The 22252-nt window shown below is 42.7% G+C and overlaps 1 protein-coding gene across 2 annotated transcripts; it reads left to right on the top strand.

Moving 5' to 3' along the window:
• Positions 1 to 4714: 4714 nt before the first annotated feature.
• On the top strand, positions 4715 to 22067 carry me2 (malic enzyme 2, NAD(+)-dependent, mitochondrial). Of its 2 annotated transcripts, none has more exons than XM_080003277.1 (15): positions 4715 to 4798; positions 9051 to 9205; positions 14080 to 14213; positions 14414 to 14563; positions 15048 to 15123; positions 15217 to 15378; positions 15470 to 15683; positions 15974 to 16071; positions 16477 to 16590; positions 16825 to 16936; positions 17226 to 17368; positions 17528 to 17630; positions 18732 to 18802; positions 19187 to 19285; positions 19446 to 22067. In XM_080003277.1, the coding sequence occupies exons 2-15, from the start codon at positions 9092 to 9094 to the stop codon at positions 19605 to 19607; spliced, it is 1752 nt and encodes a 583-aa protein (XP_079859403.1). In that variant the 5' UTR covers positions 4715 to 4798; positions 9051 to 9091; the 3' UTR covers positions 19608 to 22067. The 2 variants fall into 2 exon arrangements, with proteins under 2 accessions (XP_079859403.1, XP_079859404.1); XM_080003278.1 differs by lacking the exon at positions 4715 to 4798 and adding an exon at positions 4807 to 5258.
• Positions 22068 to 22252: the final 185 nt, after the last annotated feature.

Genomic DNA, 22252 nt, shown 5'->3' with positions numbered 1-22252 from the left:
TAATGCAGTTGTGTTTTCTGTTAATGCGGTTGTGTTTTCCATCATTGCTCGAGTGCCTTGTGTCGGTTATGGACATTTTATTATTTTTAGTATATTTAGAGCTTATTCTGCGTAATCACTGGGTGTCATGACATTTCACGGCTTATATGTATGACCGTACGTATATCTTGAATCTTAATGTGGTTGTGTTTTCCATTAATGCGGTTGTGTTCTTCGTATTTGCAAAGCGTTTTGCTATATAGTTCGTTCGACATGTCTGTATTTGTAGTGCGTTTTCTAAATGCTGCGCATGTGTTGTCATATTGTAAAAATTGTTTTCTTAATTTGCTTGCGTTGGTGTATATGTCTGTGTTCTCTTAAGTTGCAGTTATGTTGTGGCTTTTGCATTTGTTTTTATCTATTTATATCCGTGCATGTGTTTTCTTAAGTTGCAGTGCAGTGAGCTCTCAGGGCCCCATGGCTCACTGAATTATCAGTTATATTATGACTGTAATTTAGTTCAAGTACATCACTGAAAGCAGTGTTAAACTACAGTTTATCCTGAGATTTATTCCTCGGTATGTGAATATGCAATGTAACCTTCATGTCTTTGTGGTCCAAGGGCTACAACTTTGACATGTGAGAGCTGCCTGTTTTCACCATCTCATAACAGTCTATAACCTACATACCATAAGAACAGTGATGATCATTTTTGTGATTTTAGAATAATTCACTTTAATGACATTTATCATTAGACAACTCATTATCAAGTTGTTTCTGTGCTTTTTAGTCATTGTATTGTTATACCGAAACAAACTATATGTACACAAACAATATACAACATAAACAAAAATAAGCTTCCATTACCATTTAGTGATCACAAGTTATGTACAGACTTACGTAAGCTCTTTTTTCAAATGTACTGGTTTGTCTTTAACAACTTTGGCGAATCTGTAATGCATCCCTGTTGAGAAAACTACGACATTGTGATATTCATCAAATGAAAAGTCTGGATGCAGGAGTTGAAGAAAGGTTTTTTGTTTTTCCTGCCATATTTGATGTCAGTGATGCTTTGTAAATAGCCTGCAACATCATCATTCAAGCAGAATTTCTTTGCTTCTTTTTGTGGTACAGCTAATGATATATTTTATTTTTAAATCCCCAAAATATGTCATCATGGAAATTCCCTCAATGTGACATCACAAAGTAAATGTTATTCTTCAGCGTGAAATTGTAGATTTTGGTCAAATGTAATTGTTTTTTCACTAATTTCTGCTCCGTATGTGGATTGATTTGGACAAAACTTGAACCGTGACATGTCTGTGACGTCGCGGTTCTAATGACACCTCAATCGAGTCCGTACCATTGTCCTGTTCCCGATGTTTTGGCACAAAATATTCAGAGAACAATAAAAATCCTCACAATAACAATAGGGGACCTGCGGGAACCCTAACTACAAATATAAGTGCATCCCATGGGTTTTCCACCTAAGCCTTGTTTGTTGGATTGAATGGTTTTAAAGTTTGGAATTATACTGCAGGAACAGCCCTCTACTGCCCTCTAGTGACTATGGTTATACAATAAACCTGCGGATTCTTAGTATTCTACACTGCTCTAATACACAAATCTGATTTTACTGCCTTAATCTATAAGAGTTGGACATAAACGTACATAGGGGACAGGACAGGATTGGAATATATAGGTAATAATAACAAACCAATTAGGCATGATTTGTAATATTACATGTCTTTTAGGGAAATGATGTGTATTGTTCAGTTATAACAACTTATAAGGTCCTACTACATGTTCAGCCACTGTTGTCCCCAATAATAGTATAAAAAAACAAAATCAAAATACTTGAATACTGGAATAAAATAGAGGGATTAAAAATAAACACCCTGTACGTGTCATAGGCCTACACCCACGCACACACACACAATTATCCATATATACACAAACACATATACCCAAACTAGGAGATTATCAAACAGCATTATAATTAGCAAGATGTTTGTAATTCAGGTAAAAAAAACAACAACAACAAAAACAACAACAACCTTTATCTTCCTGTTACTGCCACGCTGTTAAACATTTAACTTAAACAATGTTGACAAAATTTTTTTTACAAATGTCACAACAATCTACCAAATACCTAGCATCATTAGTAAGGTTGAGGCTATTTAAAAATCTTTAAAAAATATATTTTAATAATATTTAAAAGATATATATTTATTATTCGATATGTCTATTTTTTTTTTTATAATAAAACAAATAATTGATATATCTACAAATAAATATTAACATCATTTTCCTGCGGACACCCTTTCCGTTTAGAGCAGGGGTACCCAAACCTTTTTCCTGTGAGGGCCACATAACTTTTCCCTTCTCTGATGGGGGCCCCGGGTCAGTTTGTAACAGAAAAAAGTGTGACGATCGCAGGGGCGCCTAAACGTAGACATTTATTGTTTTCCAGAAAGCCGCACATAACCAAATATTAATAACCCTTTTCCGGGGTCTTCACAGAAAAAAATTTTTTTTCAGGAAATAAAAAACAACACTATTAATGAAATAAATAACACTATTTGTGAAATAAATAATAACCAAATAACCCTCTCTGGGCTCTCCACAGAAAACAAGTCAGGAAATAAATAACACTATTTGTGAAATAAACAATCACCAAATAACCCTCTCTGGGCTCTCCACAGGAAAAAAAAAAGCCCATTGAACATTAACTTTCTGTTGTGCACAATCTCAACAGGTAAAAGTTCAGCTTAGTTGTCAGAGCAGAGTCTCTTACTCCAATGACCCATATGAGGAGTCTCTCAAAGTTCTTGTGTTCCTTCCTTGTAGTCCTTTCGTAGGTTCAGGTAGGCTGCTAGACACCGCTGTTTGCAGCTCCCTCTCATCAGCTTCCCTGTGAAAACCCACAAAGCAAGCAGGCTGAGAAACCGAACTAAGCGATACAGCAACCTACACAGCACAATACATTCCACCACCAGTATGGTCGTGGAGATGGGATTTTATCCCAGCAGTATTTTATTATGATTCAATTTGTTTATACTCGGGATGACTCATTCAAGTCAGACAAGTGAGCTGACCTATGTATGTTCATCAGTTTGAACCGTGGGCCCGCATCTGGCGGGTGAGAAGCTGAATGTCAGGCTCCATTCCAGTCTCCCAACACCGACGCAAGATGTTCATCCGTCACTCTTGATCTCATCGGAGTTTTCAGGTGTTTCATGTGTGAAACGGTTTGCTCGCAGATGTACGTGCTGCCAAAAAGTGTAAGCGTCTTCATTGCGTGGTTTTTTTTTTTTAATGTTAGGCTACGTGTCGTTTGGGAGGGCGGCATAGAAGCCAATGAGACTGTTGGGCTTGAATGCGTCTTTCAGAACATCACGGTTCTGTAAGTCGGCCAACTCAGACTGATAAGAAGGCTGGGCTCCATCGATGTCGGCAAGAAAGGTGGTTCTGGAAAAGACGGGATTTGTTTCGCATCAACATGTAGTTGCCGGAATCGCGCACCGAAACACCGCCTTCCGCATCTCCAGTGCTTCCACACACTTTTCAGCTGGGAGCGGGAACCGCTGGGTTCCCTGCGGCGAGGTTTTGGGTGGCGGGGAGATGGATGAGGTTGTGCTTTTTCACTTGTTCCAAAAGCGGCGCAAGTTTCACCTCAAATGTTTTTATACGCGTCGCAAATGAGTTTCCCCCCTGGCCTCGCAGCCGCGAGTTAAGGCTGTTCGGCATTTCTGTCACGTCTGTTAAAAATGCGAGGGGCCCTCGTCCTAGGAGCCCCGTCAGTCGTGATGCTGGCAAGCTTTGGCCAGTCCACGGTTCGACATATTTGCCGAACATATTTGCGAGCCCCTCGCACGTCTCAAAGTTTGCGCTAACTCCGCGGATTAAAAACGAGCAGCTGCGCTGTGTCCTGCACGTCCGCGCTCTCCTCCGGTGCCAGTGGAGAACAAGTCAAAGTCTCTCGTCTTCGGCTGCAGCTGGCCATACGCACTACCGGCATTAAAAGACGTCCTTCTTCTTCGCGGGACGCCACCTCGAACATTTCTTGACAAACTCTCCATCGGCGAAAGGTTTGCCGCTGCTTGCCATCGGTTGGAGCTGGCCCGAACGGATGCCTGGTTCAGCTGAGCGTGGAGCCCTAACAGTCCGCTTTTCAGCTTTGGAGCGTTGGTCTGCTCGCCTTTTGGCCTCGCACGTTATCGCGCTTGCCTCTGTGACGGGATTCGTAGCGTCGGCGCAGATCGCGTTCTCTGAATACCGCCGCCGCCCCTCGACGAGACGAGGCAAACGGCGCCGAACAAAAAATATAATAACCGTTTTGACCGCTGCACGTTAAACGCCCTGCATTCTGAATCCGTTTTGTCCTCTTACATAACCTTTTCGCCGTTATTCCGTTCTGTCTGACAGGGGGCTAGTCTAGGATTCGCGTGGCCGGACTGAAAAAAACCCCAAAACAAAATCATAACGCGTCTCTGGCGTTGTTCCGGGGGGCCGGGCCGAACGCGGAGGCGCGGCCGTATCCGCGCCCGCGGGCCTTAGTTTGGGGAACCACTGGTCGAGAGGATCACCCGGTTTTACGTTGTGACGTCAATAAGGAGATGCGGCCTGTGATTGGCCAGCGCGTCCCGCCTTGTGATTGGACGCCCGGCCCGTAGCTCCACCACCGGGGCTGCCGCAGAGCTTCCCGTTCCGACGCCGCCGTCAGAAGGGAGGGCGGCGCGCCATGTACCGGTCGCAGCGCGCTGGATGAGCTCTCCACCGGAGGACGTACTACTGAGAAACTTAACTCCGAACCGAGGCAAGGGGCGCGTCAAACGGCGAGCGAAGCCCGTGTCGGTCTGTCGTGTGGTCGTGGAGCTGGGACGCGGCAGGCTAGCTTCTAGCTAGCAGCTTTTGGGCTGAGAAGTTGTGCTGGCGCGCAGTCGCGGTTCATCGGTAAATTCGGTGAAGATGTTATTGCTATTAATTCAAAATCAAACGGTGTCGGCACACGTGGCTGTTTAAACCAGGACATCGGCCGCTGCGCCCTCCCCCTCTACATTTTACATCTGTGAGCCCCGAATCCTTCCTCGGTGACCGTTTTAACTTGACAGAGCGAGGCTGGGTTGGGATGAACCAAACTGGAGTTTCAACACCACCGGTCAGAACACAGCAGTGGGTGTTGTGCTACTTGAAGGGCAACGCCGTGACCTGGTACATGCGCTTGAATTTGGCAGACGTCACACTTTTTATTTAAGCAACATCCACCCAGCCTCCCTGTAAGTCTGTTGGATTTGAAGGTAGTATCGCTGTGTGATGGAATATGCTGTTTGCCTGTTGAACACATTGTAAATGCTATTTATTACAGCTCCTACTTGGTGTATTATATATTTTTTCTAGTTCTGCTTTACTTTTGTACTTTTACTTCTTACATTTTGCTGTGCAAACTGAGACTCACTGACAGCCAGAGTCCCAATTTATTGTTTGTCTAATCATACTTGGTCAACAAAATCATTATTCTGATTCTAATAGCACTATACATATAAATTCCTTAGGCCCATGGTCTGATCTTTATATTTTGCTGTACTCTGACCCTGTGCATATGCTATAAAGTACTACCGCCATAATCATTTGATACCGAGGAGCTGGTGTGTGTGGAAATCTGTTCGGTCTGGAGAGGAGCCATATCTTAAATTAAACGGGTGTGGCCTTCAGTTTGCACAGTAATTTTCCTGAGTCAGACTAATGTCTGACGCATTATGGCTGTTAGCAAGTCTTGCTCATTTTCTTAGGCCTGTAAATTCAGTCAGTGTGTGCCATTGTTGCCATGTCTCAGCCTCTGCTGCAGAGTTGTCAAGTTTTATTTAGCCTATATAGTCCTTAAACACAGTACAGTCTGAAAGGGCTGCACAAGTCCGTTTCACGTAGACAAACCAATGGCATCCCCTGTTATCTTCACCAGGGGAAGGGGAAGGGGAAGTCAAGGCAAGGTGGCGGGGGGCAATAAAAAGTGTCTTCAAAGGGAGGGATCCCGCTTCCAGGATGGCTGAGAAAGATGCAGAGTGGGCAATATCTTGGCAAATGGAATTGTTTGCTATGAGCTTTCCTAGATTTGCAAGGTGAGGAGGAGAAGCCTGAGCTCGGATTGTGTCAGCGCGTGACTTTGTATTTGAGAGAGACACTGATGGTACTACTGAGAGAACAGAAACAAACATCCTAGTGAGTCTAGTTAGTCACACTTCCTGAAGAGTTGCCAAGCACAATAGGAAGAGTGAGTGACTTCAGTGATTTGGTCTTAGGAGTTGTTATATTATTTTGTGTATTAGCCTCCTTCGGTGGTAAGTAAAACTACAGGAGTTCATATCAGTGATTTGACATTTAGCCAGACTAAGCACTCCAGTACAACCCCATACCGACTGATAGCGAAACGGTGAATACAGGGGCACCACAGAGTCGCAGTGGGTTGTGCTGTTTTTTTTTTTTGGTTTTTTTTGAAGCAACAGCAACGCAGCTTTGCATCTTGTCTTTGGTCCTCTCTTGTTTGTGTGGCTTTCCCCACACAGGGTGAAGGAAAATGGATCGATGAATGACAATTTAACATTGTGACATTTGTTGTTACATAATAATGTAATACGATCTAACACTGTCGGGTTTATGACTCTCCTCCTTTGTTTGATGTTTGATGTTCCTTTCTTTTATCTAAACTCTAGTGTTGGGCATGAGTATACTAGAGACAGAAGCTAGTATCAACACTAAGTGACAGTTAAATAGAGATTGGTGGAGAAGCTTGGTTAAATAAAGAATTAGAAAAATGGCTTTAGGAGGAATGTTGACTGCCAGGTTAAGTTCTTTTAACAGCCTTGACTCTGTTCATTTTGTCCAGGTATCAAGTGCTCACTCTCGGGAATTTACTGTTACAAATACAGAAATCTGTAGTTTGAATTATATTGAAAGCTTTTTTGAAAATATTTTAAAGACCATGTGTGTTTTGTTATTTGGAATATATCTTTGAATTGCTTTATTTAATAGATATAAGAGCGCTATAACACTGAACTATTACCAGTATCGAGTTAAAAATGTCAGGAACTAAATAACATTATGTTTGTATCAATATGTATGAGTACATAAAGACATGAATGTTAGGGGTTAATACTCCTGTTGCTGCCCCTGGCCAAGGCACTGGCAAAAGAGCTGGAGTTGGTCCCCCGGGTGTTGCACTGCGGCTGGCCACTGCTCCTAGGTATAGGCTCGGTCAAATGCAGAGGATTCATTTTGTTGTATCCTACTTGTACAATGACAATAAAGAGCTATTCTATTCTATTCTGTTCTATTCTATTAGCACAGACTTTGACCCGATACGGTGTCAGTGCATCCTTACTATCCAGGCCTCAATACTGCTGTTATTCTGGTATTCTATTGTTCTATCTATTGTCTTTTTAACACAGTGATTTTCCTTATTTAATGCTTCTTGTAGATATATTTTTAAAAATAAATTGCAATGCAGCAATGCACAAGTTACAAAAAGTTGCAGCTACAGTTTCATTTCCTCAAAAGGACATCCAGCATGACGTGACACCATTCTAGCCTTATCTGGATTGCCATTTCCTTTCTGTTCGTTTTGTGAAATGTTGATGTTACAACAACATGTTTAACAAACAGTTGTTAAAGAATTGTTCTCTGAAAAATGTAAAATGTAATCTACTGTTGCTGTTCTTCATTCTTAGTTTTAAACGAGAGAATACAGAAATTGGAGGATCAAATCGTTGAGAACAAACCGGCTTATGGACTGAAATACCTACGTCTAACTAAGGCAAACCAGCCTTTTTTCTGCTAGCAACACACCACAACATAGCAGCGAACCACAGCGCTCTGCTTTGAGTGTGTTCATACGCATGACATGCCTGTTACAATGAACATTCGCTTTGGCCTACAAGGCTGCGAGTAGGAATGGGGCCGTCGGTGGTGAATGAGTGTATATAGTCCTTGTTATATTGTTCACCAGCAGTTGACGATGCATCCATCAGAACTGACAGGCATCACTTCTGCTCCCATTCTTTATTGTGAAGAAAATATTGTCTTGTTGCTAACCAACAACCGTCATCTTTATTTGTTGGACATGGGAGGAGAAAAAAAAAGGATATTTTGAAACATTCTGTACTTATAATGCTTATGATTCATACACCAATTGAATTGAATAGATTAAGGATAATGTCTCCTTGTTTCATCATCAGCTAACTATCTAGAAGGAGGTCTGATCTGTTCAGGAAGTAATAGCAACTAATTCATGGTGCCCGAATGGCTTGTGGTGTTTTGCCTAAAGCCCCTTGCAAACTGGATGTATCAACTCAGATTTGCACCCACCCCCCTTCCCCAAATTGCTGGTTCCAGTGGGGAAAACAAACAAACAGGCTAGGCGAAGGTAGGAGAAGGTAGCCAGTGTCTCTGGATTTCCTGAAACTTTCTACTGGGAGCTCACAAGGAGAGCCATAGATTGGAAAATGTTTTTTTTAATCTAGAGGGTGTAGGGTAGCTATATTTCATTAGAGTGGATTTGGTGTTTTGATAATTAACACAAGTTCGCAAATTTTGAGTGCTCTTTGTCGACTTCAAAGTACTGCTGTTCAAATTCTGTCTTATTTTTCTGCCTTCATGTTGTCTTTCATGTAGAGAGGATTAGGACACTATTTTCAGGGCTTTGTCTCTCCAGATTAGAAACCCGAAATTACTTTTTTCCACAGCCAGATGACTGATTCTCAACTGCTGGCGTCATGTGTAAATCCATCTGTGTCAATGCATGCTTTACTGCGCTTTAGTGTGGATTTGTGGAATTGTTATGTTACGATATTCAAGAACAATAAATGGCTCTTTTGCAATAGGTAGACGTGTATTACTTTTGGAAGCTTGGAGTATGATATACACAAATAATATTATTTTTAATTGAAATAATCTTTATGACAATTAATTTTAAACTAAAATGTTATAATGTTATATAATATTATAATGGTATATGAGTTTGGTGGGAGGATTAGTGGCTGAATATTGACAATTTTCCTTTCCATCTTTCTCTTTAGACTCTCCCCATCAGTGTGTTGACCCAGTCTGAACGTGCACCATGTTATCCAGGCTGAGGACGACCTTGCCCCTCAGACAGTATGTCTCTGCTTGCAGATGGGCTCACACAAAGGAGAAGGGAAAGCCTCTCATGCTTAACCCACGCACCAACAAGGTAACTTGAGCACTCTGTGTATGTGACTGTCATGTGTGTTTGTGTAGGTGCCAACAGCATTGGCATGTATTGTCTTAACATTTAGACAACAACTACAATCCAAAGACTCTCTAGCAGGTTGCCCACTACTGTGTGCATGTGCTTTTTTGCGAGAGTGGATGAGAAATGCTCGGTAACATTGGGAAATTCATGGGCTGGTCTGAATCCATGCCAATTATGTAATGACGTGAAGTAAGTTCTGACGTTAGGCCTGCGCTTGCTAGGACGCGTAGGAAAGTGGGGTAATTGGTTTCCATTTTTTCTTTTTCTCCGGGGGCCTTCTTCCTCACCTAAGTTACCTTTGGCACACACGTGGTCCTGCGATCTCCTGGTAATCTAGTTCAGTCCTTCAGACCAATAATTGTATTTATTTCCCAGTCAGTACGAGTTCTCCAAGAACTTCCACACTCGATTCAATATAATAAACGTGAAAAGTTCCCAAAAATTTCTGTCACTGTCAGTTATTATAGAATAACACATTTCCAGTTTGACTTCTATTCGTCCTATTTTACAGTTGATTTATTCAAGGTAACATAGATCACTATCAAATAAAACACCAAACCAACTCCTTATCAGGCAGCTGCCCCAGAAAAAGTTAAGCTAAATTCTCAGACCAATGAAATATAGCCTGTTCAATTTGGTTACCGCTCCCCAGACTCATTTCAAATTAAGGTTTTGTTTTTTTTTGTTTTGTTTTGTTTTGTTTTTTTAAGCATAATAATGTTACATCTCTAATCCAGTCTTAATTTCACTTTGAGGCCCGTCAGCTGTCTGTCTCTCATTTCCTGTCTACCACACCCCTCCAGCAGTGTGACCATTTATATCACAGGACAGGAATAGCCGTGAGCCGGCAAAAGTGTGAAAGTCTGTTTTTTTCCAGGATTTTTACCGGACATTCTCAGGGCTCTTTCAAAAGGCACTTGGTAGCAGCCGGGAGGCGGCTTTTTTTAAAAATAAATATTAGCAATGTGAGAGAAGTATTTTGCGCACTGCTTTTTTTTAGTTTTTGCGCTCTACCTCCCTCATTGTCCAGTCAGTTGTGGAGACTAAACTTTCACTTTTGAACCAAAACGGAGAGAGTGGGTTGGATTCTGAGTGGTAGTTTAAATGTTGAGAAGGGAGATTAGTGTGATTTTGTTGATATTATTCACATCATGAAATTAGGAGGGGGGAAAAAAAAAATACTGGATGACTGCTGCATAATGACTAGAATATTGCATTGAACGGGCGAAGGTTGAACAGAGTTTAAATGACCTTCTTTTGATTTTGCTCTCAAAGCTACTGTTTTTATGTACAATTATGACAACTTGAATTGCCTACCTACCACATGGACTTAAACAGGCCTGTTTATCCCTGTGGACTAGCATCGCTAAAATATGCTATAACTCTCTATTTGGATAGAATCTTTGATGTTTTATGACTCTTCAATACAGTAGATATCATATGAAGGGATTTGCTTAAACCTACTTTCCACATTGTGCGTGGTACATGTGCTTAAAGGTCACCACTTATACTCATTTTCAACAAGTTAATACAGTTCTCTGAGGTCCCCAAGACATGACTTTGGAGTGTTTTGCTGAAAATACTACTCAGATGGTGCATTCTAGCCTTTGTAGCATGCCTCTAATCTCCTCTGATACAGTCCTTTTCTCGACGGGCTGTTTCTGTGTCTGTAGCTTTAAATGCAAATGAGGTGCTGCTCCCCACATGGCCACGCCCCATCCCGGCTACATGGGACGGGGGCGCAGGTGAAATGGCCTCCGTTGCCATCAAAAAATAAACTAAGTCCACCCAGCTCTACTGTCCTCTGAGGTTGGGGCCGACATAGCGTTGTGTGCTGCTCTGTGCAGCCAACAACAGAGCAGTTGCCATGCTCGGCTCTTAGCTTGACATAATGCTCGCGGGTCAGGGTCTTGCGAGAAAGAAAATGCCGCACCTTTGCAAAAATAGATCCCAAGCCGTGGGTGGAGAGACTCAGATAGGGGGCTGTATTATTCTAATGAGCCCCCACTTGACGAAGGAGGGGGGGGCAAATCTGAATGGGTTGTTGAATCACAGGTTTTCTGATCTAGTCTGCCCACAAAAAACGGACTGGCATGTCTTAATTCACAGTTTGTGTGTTAGTAGGCCCATCATAGACCCAAATGTATCTGCTAAAGCACTGAGAAAGTGACTTTTTCACAAGTGGTGACCTTTAAAGCCAGACAACAAATTAACATGAATACACAGTTCATGAACTCACAAATGAATTATTGTGTAATTCTCCAACAACAGTGATAGTAAATAAACATCCAAAGCCATATTTTTGCACAGACCGCAGGTTGTTCTGTTCTTATCGATAAGACAAAAACTTAGTGATTAGCAATTAATCAATAATCCATTAATTATTAACATCCCTAGTCTGGCGAAGTCAGGCTAGTGAAAGATTGATTCATGAGATACTTTGACAGGATCTTGGGCTGTGTATCTACTACAGTATTGGTGAAACATCACTAATGACTTCTTGACTTTTGCATGCCGACAATATGGCAAACTGGCTTTGGCCTCATTAACACTAGACTATATTCTGAACTGTCCTGTGCTTATAGTTCCATTCTATAGTAGTATAGAGACATTTTTGTCCTTTTTTTCTTTCAATTTTCATCTATGAAATACTAATTTGTATTTTGCGGATTGCATTCTAAAGCTTTTTCATTCCCAGGGGTATAAAGAAGAATTCTGCAACAAGCTGCTATCTCAGTGACCTGAGTAATTCTTCATCTGTTGAGTCAGGAGGGGAGGACGTCAGCAAAGTGTGTGATTGTGACTTATAGAAACAGATTTAAAGAAGTCTAAATAAAGTGGGTGGCTCAAATATGCCTCAGTCTTTGAAAAACTCAATAAGTCACATGGTCTATACATTGAATTACATATTGAAATTGCATTTATCCAAAGGTATTTCTTGTGTGGGGGGGGAATCCCCACTTGTCCAATTACCTTATTTATTTATTCTTTCTCACTATATATATTTTGGAATATATATGATTTATACAATACTGAGATGGAGAAAGAAATTAAATGTGTAAAATTTCGATTCAGCAGAACAGGAATTATGGATGCCAAAGGGGCGTTATTTGGCTTTTGGCATTATGTAAACCTTCGACTATATTTCATAAAACTAATACACGAACATAGGCTGGAGGCTTGTGCATTTTAGTTTGTCCTGAAATGGAGTTAAATGTGTCATCTGCATGACTCAGCATTATGCCAGGGGAGCCCCCTATACATTTCACCCTCTTCCCAGAACCCATACACGCGCGTGTACATGTGTGTGTTATGCGTCCCACGTGTTTGGTTATGACGGGTATTTCCCTCTAGCATGATCCAAATAGGATTCCATGAAGCGAACATTGACCTTCTCCCTCCGTTTCTCTGCTTCTCTATTTCATGGGGTGTTTCTCCTTATAGCTTCCCTTACTGGCCTCTAGGAACCCACTCCCCTCATTCACCTCCTTTGCCTCTTCTGTTGTTGACCAAAAGATGACTTCCTCATTACAATATTTTTTTATTTGACGAGAGGAGCAGACTTAAAGTACCTGTCAACTGACAATACGATTGTTATCTTAGTTTGTCACACCACAGAAAAATGTTTGTTAACCACCCAGCCAAATTTGAATTTAAAAAATCGCCCAGTATATCGGATTAGGTTTCAAAATCGTGAAAAAAAACAAACAAAAAAAAAACAAAACAGTTCCCCCTGTTCTGAGACGCTGGGGGCGTGTCCGCTGAATACGCGGAAACCACGGCCAATCGCGCGAATCATGTATTAATATATAAACGTTTACATTGGAGTAACTATGATGTTTAAATGTGCCGAACCCACTCCTGTCTCTGGTTGCGCTCCTCAATCTGGCTGCGGGACTCCCCGCTCTATGGTGCTGCCTGCTCGCTCCTCCGCAGGCGAGGTCGGGGCTCCGCCGTCTGTTAAGTTCAAGTTCAAGAGTTAGGAGGAGCTAATGCTAACGTGACAAAACCCCGCGCGGTCAAACCAATGGGACGGTTGTTGTTTTTTTTTTGTTTTGTTTTGTTTTTTTGTGGTGGGGCAGAGCGGAGAATCTCCACTGTGCTTCTCTCTCTGCGACATTGCCGGCGCAACACTGTAGGGTGCCGGGGGGGGTAACCATGGTCACCTCGCAAAGATCCCAAACCAGCCTATTATCCTAAACTCCAGGCTCTTAGCTTAGCTTATCACCATAGATGCTCCGTTTTTCGTGATCCGAACTGTCGGACCACCAAAATGGTGAGAAACAGTTTAACGGTCCAATTCCACAATTTAGTACTACATTATTAAGTCTTTTCACGTGTTTTCAGCAATTACTTTCTAACATGTATTATGTGTTTAGAAACAAATTACTGAATTCACTTCACAGGGACTTTAAATTCAATCAAACCCTTAACAAAATAAACAAATGAAATAATATCTAAATTACCCAAGGTACGTGCAAAAGGCGCACAGTACTTGGTGGTCTTGCAACCAATTATTAACCAGGCCTGACCCTGTTGAGCTTTCGGAGGCCGCTTCGTGTGCCGTCAGGCTGGGAGGACTAGGAAGCACCAATGGCAAGCACAGTATCGTCCAGGCCAGGGCCTTCCGGTCTGGCTCTTTAAGGTGCAAAGCTCCAGCTTGCCCGGGCTTCCTCCTGCGTCGGACCCTCCTCACCCCCACGATGGACTCCGATGCTCCCTAACTGCCCACACAGTTGGTCCTGTCGCAGGCTTTCCTTATTCCCAAGATGGAGACAGAGATCCTTTCGGCTTCTTTATCGTCTCTCTCTACATGTCTTTCTGTCTTCCAGGGAATGGCCTTCACCCTACAGGAGCGTCAAATTCTGGGGATGCAGGGTCTGCTCCCTCCTAAAGTGGAGACCCAAGATGTTCAGGCCTTGCGCTTCCAGAATAACCTCAAGAAGATGACTGACCCACTTCAGAAGTAAGGCAATGGCACAAATCATAGTAGATCTGAGATGGATTTTGGCCTTCGGTACGTCATGTGACTTCATAAAAATGCTCTGCTGTCCATGGTATCCTGTCATTATGTATTCAAGTTCCTTTCTGTTTCACAACCCACTGATTTTTGCATTCTTTCAACCACTCTTACTGATCTCCTTCCTGTTGTGTCTTTCTGCACAGGTACATCTATTTGATGGGCATACAGGAGAGGAATGAGAGGTTGTTTTACAGAGTGCTGATGGAGGACATTGAGGAGCTCATGCCAATTGTCTACACGCCGACAGTAGGTCTGGCCTGCACACAGTATGGACACATCTTCAGAAGACCCAAGTAAGGAACAAACCAGTTGTATTGTTAGTGATACTGTAGTCAACGCTTGCACACTGTAGTGGATACTTGCAGTCAACACTGTTAACACATAGATTCAAGGCAGAGACCTTGGGTCTCTATTATTGGCTAGGATGCTTCAGTCGGCATTTCAGGAAATATGGCCACAGAGCACGTCATTTAGCACCATGTTCTTACAGCAGCAAGCACAGTCTAGCACGTCTGTGCAGTACTAGAGCGGAACAAAATGTAAACATGTAGATTTTGAAGTTAAAAACAGAATTTTCACACTTTCTTTTTTCTTTTGCATTTTCAGTATATTTAGAGCCTGTTGTGTACTCTATTTAGGCTCCTGTACAATATGCCCGACTTACAACATCCAATTCAATCTAATTATAGGTTATTGTTGGATGAATTTGATGTCATACCCTTGTTAAAACAGAGAACTGGCAGGTGCAGCAGCTAAACATGTTTTAACTTTTACCAGAGGCTTGTTTATCTCCATTCTGGACAAGGGACACATCCGCTCCATCCTGGACAACTGGCCGGAAGCTAATGTTGCTGTGAGTCCTTGAAGGTTGTGATTCTCAGTCTGTCAGACTGCCTGCGAGGCTGGTAATCGATATATTGATCCTCCCTCCTCCCTGTCTGATTAGGCGGTCGTGGTGACAGACGGCGAGCGCATCTTGGGACTAGGGGACCTGGGCGTCTACGGCATGGGCATCCCTGTTGGAAAACTGTGTCTGTACACGGCCTGCGCCGGCATCAGACCTGAGAGGTGTTTACCGGTTGTGATTGACGTCGGCACAGATAATGAGGTGAGAGGAAGTGTGATTTGCTGCGGCATCCCGTGCGTGTGCAGGTGGACCGTTCAACCAGCCTGTTTCTTCATCCTTCCTGTCCCTTCAGACCCTCCTCAGGGATCCGTTCTACATGGGGCTGTACCAGAAGCGTGACCGCTCTCAGGCATACGATGACCTGATTGATGAGTTCATGGAGGCGGTGGTGGATAAATATGGGCAGGACACCCTCATCCAGTTTGAGGACTTTGGTAACCACAACGCCTTCCGCTTTCTCAGAAGGTACAGGGAGATGTACTGCACGTTTAATGACGACATCCAAGGTGAGCTTATTTAACCCCTTTTTTTTCCCCAGTGTCGGTGCTTTCCCTCAATGGCTTTATTTGATGTGTTCCTTTCCTTCATTGCGCTCCTGTTAAAAAAAACAAACAAAAAAAAAACATATCATAAATCAAGTTAACGTCACTGTGTCAACTTGAACAAAATCAAGTAAAATTGACTTTGGTCATGATTCTTTAATAGATCTAATGAATGTTTTTGGGCTTTCCTTGTCTCAATGGGCTTCAGATTGTACTCAAAAGATCTCACAAAGTGCTTATTCCTCTGTATTCAGGCACGGCATCGGTAGCCCTGGCTGGGCTGTTGGCAGCTCAAAGAGCCATTGGTAAACCCATCACTGAACACAGGGTGCTTTTTCTCGGAGCTGGAGAGGTAGGCTGGATAGATACTGTCATATACCTATCAAACTAGCAGTCTACAGAAAAGGCGATACATGCAGAGAAGACTGTTTCAGTTGGCAGTTGAAACGTTTGCAAGGCTGTGTGGAAACGTTAATAATAAATGTTATTTTCAGCACCTACATGCAAGTCTACTACTCGAAGCAGAGGTGGTGTCGATAATTCCAACCATAGCTACAACAAACCAGAAACGCGATGAAATTACACTAAAACACAAAATCACTAAAACAACCAAACGGTCATGTCTTGAAATATTTTTTTAACGTAACTATTTACAGACGTACAGCGTTACAGAATGGGCGTAACAGACAAACAAAAACGACGCTGGCCTTGACGTAAACATTGGCGTCAAAATAACGTATCCGTGTTCTCCCTGCAGGCTGCCCTTGGTATAGCAAACCTCATCGTCATGGCGATGATGGAGCTGGGGGTGACTCACACTCAGGCCAGGAATAAAATATGGATGTTTGACAAAGATGGATTACTAGTGAAGGTGAGTCTGCGTGTAACTGAGAAACTCACAGTTGTCGTGGCGAGAGGAAATACGTTTGCGTCGTTGCATGTACGTGTGTCCGATTCTATTATGAGACAAATATCTATCAGCTCATCTGTTTGTTATTTCTCCGGTGGTTCAGTGACGGTCATCGGAATGTGTCCGTCTGCTCTGCAGTCCGTCTAGTTACGGACCCTGTGTGTATGGCTGGTAACACTGTGTGTGCCCCTCTAGGGCCGAGACCAGGAGACCGACAGCAACCAGGAAGCGTTCGTCCACGACAGCCCAGGGGACGTCCAGAGCTTTTTAGACGCCGTCAACACTATCAAACCCACCGCCATCATTGGTATGAAACGTATGGTCTCCCCGCCTCTTCGTCCAGCCGCCACTGTTTTAAATCCCACGGCCCTGTCAACAGACCTGAAATGAAAAGCATGCGCTCAATTGACTGCGTTGTGGGGTTTTTTCAAGATACATTTATTAAGACAAAGACTGTCCCGGTTTTATTACCCCCTGAATGTATGTGGTGTTCTCTTGAGGTACGAATACAAATGCTCAACATACAGTCCTGTCTCGTGTTCAATAGATGTCAGAAGTACAGAGCCGTGAATAGTGCTCTTCTCACCCTCGCTCAGGTGTTTCCGGAGCTGGACGGCTGTTCACGCACGACGTCATAAAAGCCATGGGAGCCCTGAACGAGAGGCCCATCATATTTGCCCTGAGTAACCCCACCACCAAGGCCGAGTGTACGGCGGAGGACGCCTACACACTAACCGATGTACTCACAACTTTCTGTTTTTTTTTTTTATTTGCTTGATTTCATATTTTCAGCTTTGGTTCTTTTCCCCTAGTCTAGCCACTTCACCTCCTCACTCGCTGCCATTTTTTCCTGTTGATCTGCTGATGCCCCGACATTCCTCTATCCCCCTCTCTTCAGGGCAGGTGTCTGTTTGCCAGTGGCAGCCCCTTCGACCCAGTGACTCTGAGTGACGGCAGAGTCATCACTCCAGGACAGGGGAACAATGCTTACATCTTCCCAGGTGAATGAGTGTTAACACATGTGTCTGCAGGTCCTGAAAGTTATTTTAAATTCAGTTTTGCTCATATTAGTCCTTAAGTCGTTGAATAGTCTTGAACCTGAATACTCTAGGTCTTAATTTCAGCATGGACATTTTGTCCGTTTTTTCCCTTCTTTGTTTTTGTCAAGTTATTCTACATCAGTTCACATTTCTGATGTGATAAAACCTTTTGCCTACTGTTGAACTATTCTCGATAAACCCAGGGTCAATTTACCTACAAATCCTTGTATTCACCTGTATGGCCTTCTGTGGGAAGGAAATTAATTATTGCACTTCCTTATTACTTGCCTTGAGATCGGACCTAAAGGAAGCTGCTGTGGTGTAATAACATTTGATAGAATCATCTAGTTTATAACCCACCCGGTTTCTACCTTATACCAACATCTGTCCTGTACCAAATACATAGTACTTCCCTTGTTACTTCATTGAATAAGAGAGTATAAAGTTACAAGGGAAGTGGATAACTAAAGGTGGAGCGACACGCAAGAACAAAAGATGTTAGAACCACCGAAGAACATGTCCCAGAACACGGTCAGCAGGATATTCAGTATGAACTCTGCGGTGAAAGAAGAACAAACTCGACAGCGAGAGGAGATGGCAGTGCTCCTCAAAATAAATACATCTAAATAAACTTGCATTATTTTTTTGTTCGGGAGAGACGGGAGACTCTGAGATTCTCTCGGAACCGCGACAAGGCAAGCTCTCAGAACAAGAGAGGGAGAGAGAGTAAAGACAAGAGTTCACCTCAGGGGCTTGGGCAGAGACACAGCAAGACCCCAGATCAGCGCCTCGATGTGTTCTCATCTTGTTCTGAACACGTCTTTTTGGTCATGAAGTTCTTTTTAGGGGTACCTCCACCTTAACACTTGTCCAGTGAAGTCTTACATTTCATTAAAAAAAAAAATAATAATAATATGAAAGGTCAACATTAACTCTAATCCTTAAACCCGCAGAGGGAGGAGCCTACATAACATTTTCAACAAACTTGACTTCCGTTTCAAGATCACAATGAAGGTTGTCGTCATTGCCACCTCTGGAGCTTGAGCGTGTCTCTTATTGCAGGCGTTGCTCTGGCGGTGATCCTGAGTGGAGTGAGGCACATCAGCGACAAAGTCTTCTTGGCGGCAGCCAAGGTGTGGACAGACCAGCTCTACGTGACATTTAATGTTTTCCAACCCCCTCCCCCATCAGAATACCACTGTTGCTACTTATTCTGTCCAACACATCGTAGATGCCAAGGGAAAAAAGAAAAGAAAACAAAAAAAAAAACCTTCATAATCGTTTGGCTTCTTATCCTCCGTAGACACTGGTGTAAGAGTTCACTGTGCTCTCCGTCTTACTTCCGGACTCATTGCTCTCATTTTAGTGTGTATTTTTAAACGACTGATTCCATTTAAGCGGTGCGCCCTTGAGGTTCCCTGCTCACGTGAACCCAAAACCAAATTATTTGAGGTACATTCACAACAGTTTTGTTTTGTACTTCACCGGCGGTTAACAGCGTTTTCCCCTCATGTCAGACCCTGGCTGAACAGCTGACCGATGCGGAGCTTGAGCAGGGGAGACTCTACCCTCCTCTGTCCAACATCAGAGAGGTGTCCATCCAGATGGCTGTCAAAGTAAGTTAATCACAGTGTGTGATCAGCTGATCACAGCCTCCCAACGGAAATGGGTTTTGAGGTGTCCCTGTCCCGTGGTTCGTCTCGTCCTCCTTGTATTGCCACCCAGTTTCAGCCCACGCCCAAAACGGTCTCTCTATTCCCCGCGTTCCTTCCCCAGGTGGTGGAATATGTCTACGCTCACGGCATGGCATTCCGCTACCCTGAGCCCGTGGACAAGGACGGCTTTGTACGCTCGACCATGTGGAACACCAACTACGACTCCTTCCTGCCGGACATCTACGACTGGCCCGGAGTCAACTTTAGCCCCAAGAAGGACTAGAAGTGGTATCGACCTGATCCTAACTGTGATTCCTTTCACCATAGCCCCCTCTTCTTCCAATCTGACATAAGATCAATAGGACGTCAACACGTCGTTTACCGTAGCCTTTTCCGTTCTTACTTCACATCCAATTTCTTTATCACTTCTACTCTGAAGGGAACCGGTTACGGCCTGTTGTAAGAAATACGGTGAAATTTTAACCCATGCATACCGGGGCTGTCCACGTCTCTTGGGAGCGGCCGAAGGGTTCCACGGGAGAAGTTGGGTTAAAAGATCTGGGGGGAGGGGGAACCTGCAGGCTATGTGAGAAGTCAGAAATGGAGGGAGAGGAGTACAATGTATTTAGGAACATTTGCAGTTAAAAAGGGGCCATAGTCACTCAAAAAGGAGACTTTTATTTTTGTAGTGAAGCAACGTAAATGAAGCACTTGAGCAAACCTACAACACTTGAGAAACCAGAAATCCACTCCTTTGTTTTTTCCCCCCGGTTTTTATTATTTCTTTTTTATTTATCCAGATTTTTTTTTGGGCTGTTTTTGGTTTTATCACCGTAACACTCGGTTTTACATGTCTCGCTAACACTCGTTGTGCAGCTTGTCGTAAAAAGTGCATCTAGACAGAAGGAATATGCAAACTATAGTATTTATATTAGACTCTGAATATTAAAACTATTTTCCAGAAGTATATATATTTGCAAATGGTAACAATTTAATTTAATCTTGTTCAACTATTTATATCTATACCCCCTTCAAATAGTTTTGTGTCTGAAGAATACTGTGATTTTAGACAGCTGTGATGATGAGTATGTTTAAAAGTCCCATGTTGGCGTGTTACAGTAAAGTTTTATCATGGTCTCCCTCAAACACTGTAATTCACTGTATTCTCCTGTTCTTTGCCGTGATCACACGCTGACATTGACACTGTGTAATTACTGTTAAATGGTCTGCTCTAACAAGCATGTTTAGCGGTGATCCAGAGGCAATGGCCTATAGTTTTAAATGTGAAGATGAACTCTGTTTCCAACTGTAACAAGGGCACCTTGCTTGTCCCCACAGTGTCTTATGTTTCAATGGCTTGCAAAAAAAAAAAAAATTTGCCAGAGCAGCTTATTTATTTATAACCTTTTTTTGACATCTTGATAGTTTGTGACTGTGAATGGGTGCGAATGGCATCAATCCAGCCACGCCAGAAAAGGACTAACCGTTTAGTATGGCCTTTCCACTTTACTTACTTTGAACTCCATTTGTTTCGATTCAGTGTTCTGAATTCTCCTTCGCGAAAGACCACCGGGATTTGAGCCATTATACCATTTTTCAGGTCATGCCCTCTTGTTAGCTACAAATGAATCATTCCATTAATGGTTCCTGTCATGCTGAATACAAGTCATTGTTAGTCCAGCATGGTGGAAATCTGAAGTTTCATGTCCAGCCCCCCCCATGGCGGCTCATCCATGCCATTCAGATCAAGTAGAAGTAGTAGAACCTTTTACTAGTGTAAAGTTTAATTGTTGACCTCAGGAGAGCAATGGCACAAAGGGCCACAACTTATTAATGTATTTGTACAGTTTTATTGACTGAATTCTACCAGTTTCTCCTGTGCTTTGATTGGATGGGTCCAATACTGCACTCTGAATTACTAGTAGAATGCTGCCAAGCAACCACACTTCTGCTGACTAATGGTTATCATACATGTATAACAACAAAATGAAGGCTCACGGCCCACCTGGCTATAGAGGATAAAAGAAACAAATTATATCACTTAATTGTGTATTACAATACAGTGTATTCACAACTTAGAGACACCACCACAACAAATATATTTAGTTTGTTGTTTTACTGATGAAAGGCAAAAATATGGTATGATGGGTGTGGTGTGAAGATGGGGGTTTTAACCTGCTGATCGTTAGCCCAACCAATGAGGAACAGGTATGCAGCCACCCTGACCCAATCACCTAGATCCAGGTCAGGTGTCTCTGCTCAAACCATCCCATCCCCCACACCACAATGGGGATGCTGAGGAGGTTTGCAGTGGTCTCGACCCGGGAACGGTGACTATTGAGCGGAGCCATTAGGCTTCTCTTGGGGTCATTGGAACGTCCTCGTCAGGAGCTTGGAATTCTGAATAAATCGGGTGGAATCCTGAATAAATCTTTGTCTGTAGAAGCGTTGATTTTCAGGAATGCGTCCATGGCTGCGGGCTCAGGAAGGCACTGAGTAGGTTGTGGTGCAAAAAAACCCAAACCAACCGGATGACAGGTGTATCAGGTGGATTGATGTTTTTTTTCCCCCCCTTTTTTTTAAATTAAGATTGCCATTTCTAATAATACACAATCATTACATTTGTCATCTTTGTTTTGGACAACTGTTTAATGAAACTATTATCTGACTTGTCTTATCTCTTCTCCCAATTTCCCAATGCACTCTGTTTTACAAATAAAGGGTTTGACATAAATATGTTCAACTGGTCTAACATTTATAATTGAAGAATTTGAAAATTGTGTAATTTGTGTCAATATAAAAAGATGTGTTTTACAGAATTTTGAGAACTTGTAAATCTGTAATGTACAAAAACTGACCTTTGGTCGCAGAATTCACAGATTACGTCACACTACACATGATAAAGACGACCACTATGCCCAGTTGGAT

Source organism: Zeus faber (genome assembly GCF_960531495.2).
Source record: "Zeus faber genome assembly, chromosome: 7".
Lineage (NCBI taxonomy): Eukaryota > Metazoa > Chordata > Actinopteri > Zeiformes > Zeidae > Zeus > Zeus faber.
This window is presented reverse-complemented; position numbering and strand designations above follow the sequence as displayed.

Excerpts from the sequence above, each read along its gene's own strand:
- me2 (XM_080003277.1), top strand. The coding sequence starts at position 9,092 with ATGTTATCCAGGCTGAGGACGACCTTGCCCCTCAGACAGTATGTCTCT. Across the intron at positions 9,206-14,079 it reads TTAACCCACGCACCAACAAG|GGAATGGCCTTCACCCTACA; the intron begins GTAACTTGAGCA and ends TCTGTCTTCCAG. Across the intron at positions 16,937-17,225 it reads CAAACCCACCGCCATCATTG|GTGTTTCCGGAGCTGGACGG; the intron begins GTATGAAACGTA and ends ACCCTCGCTCAG.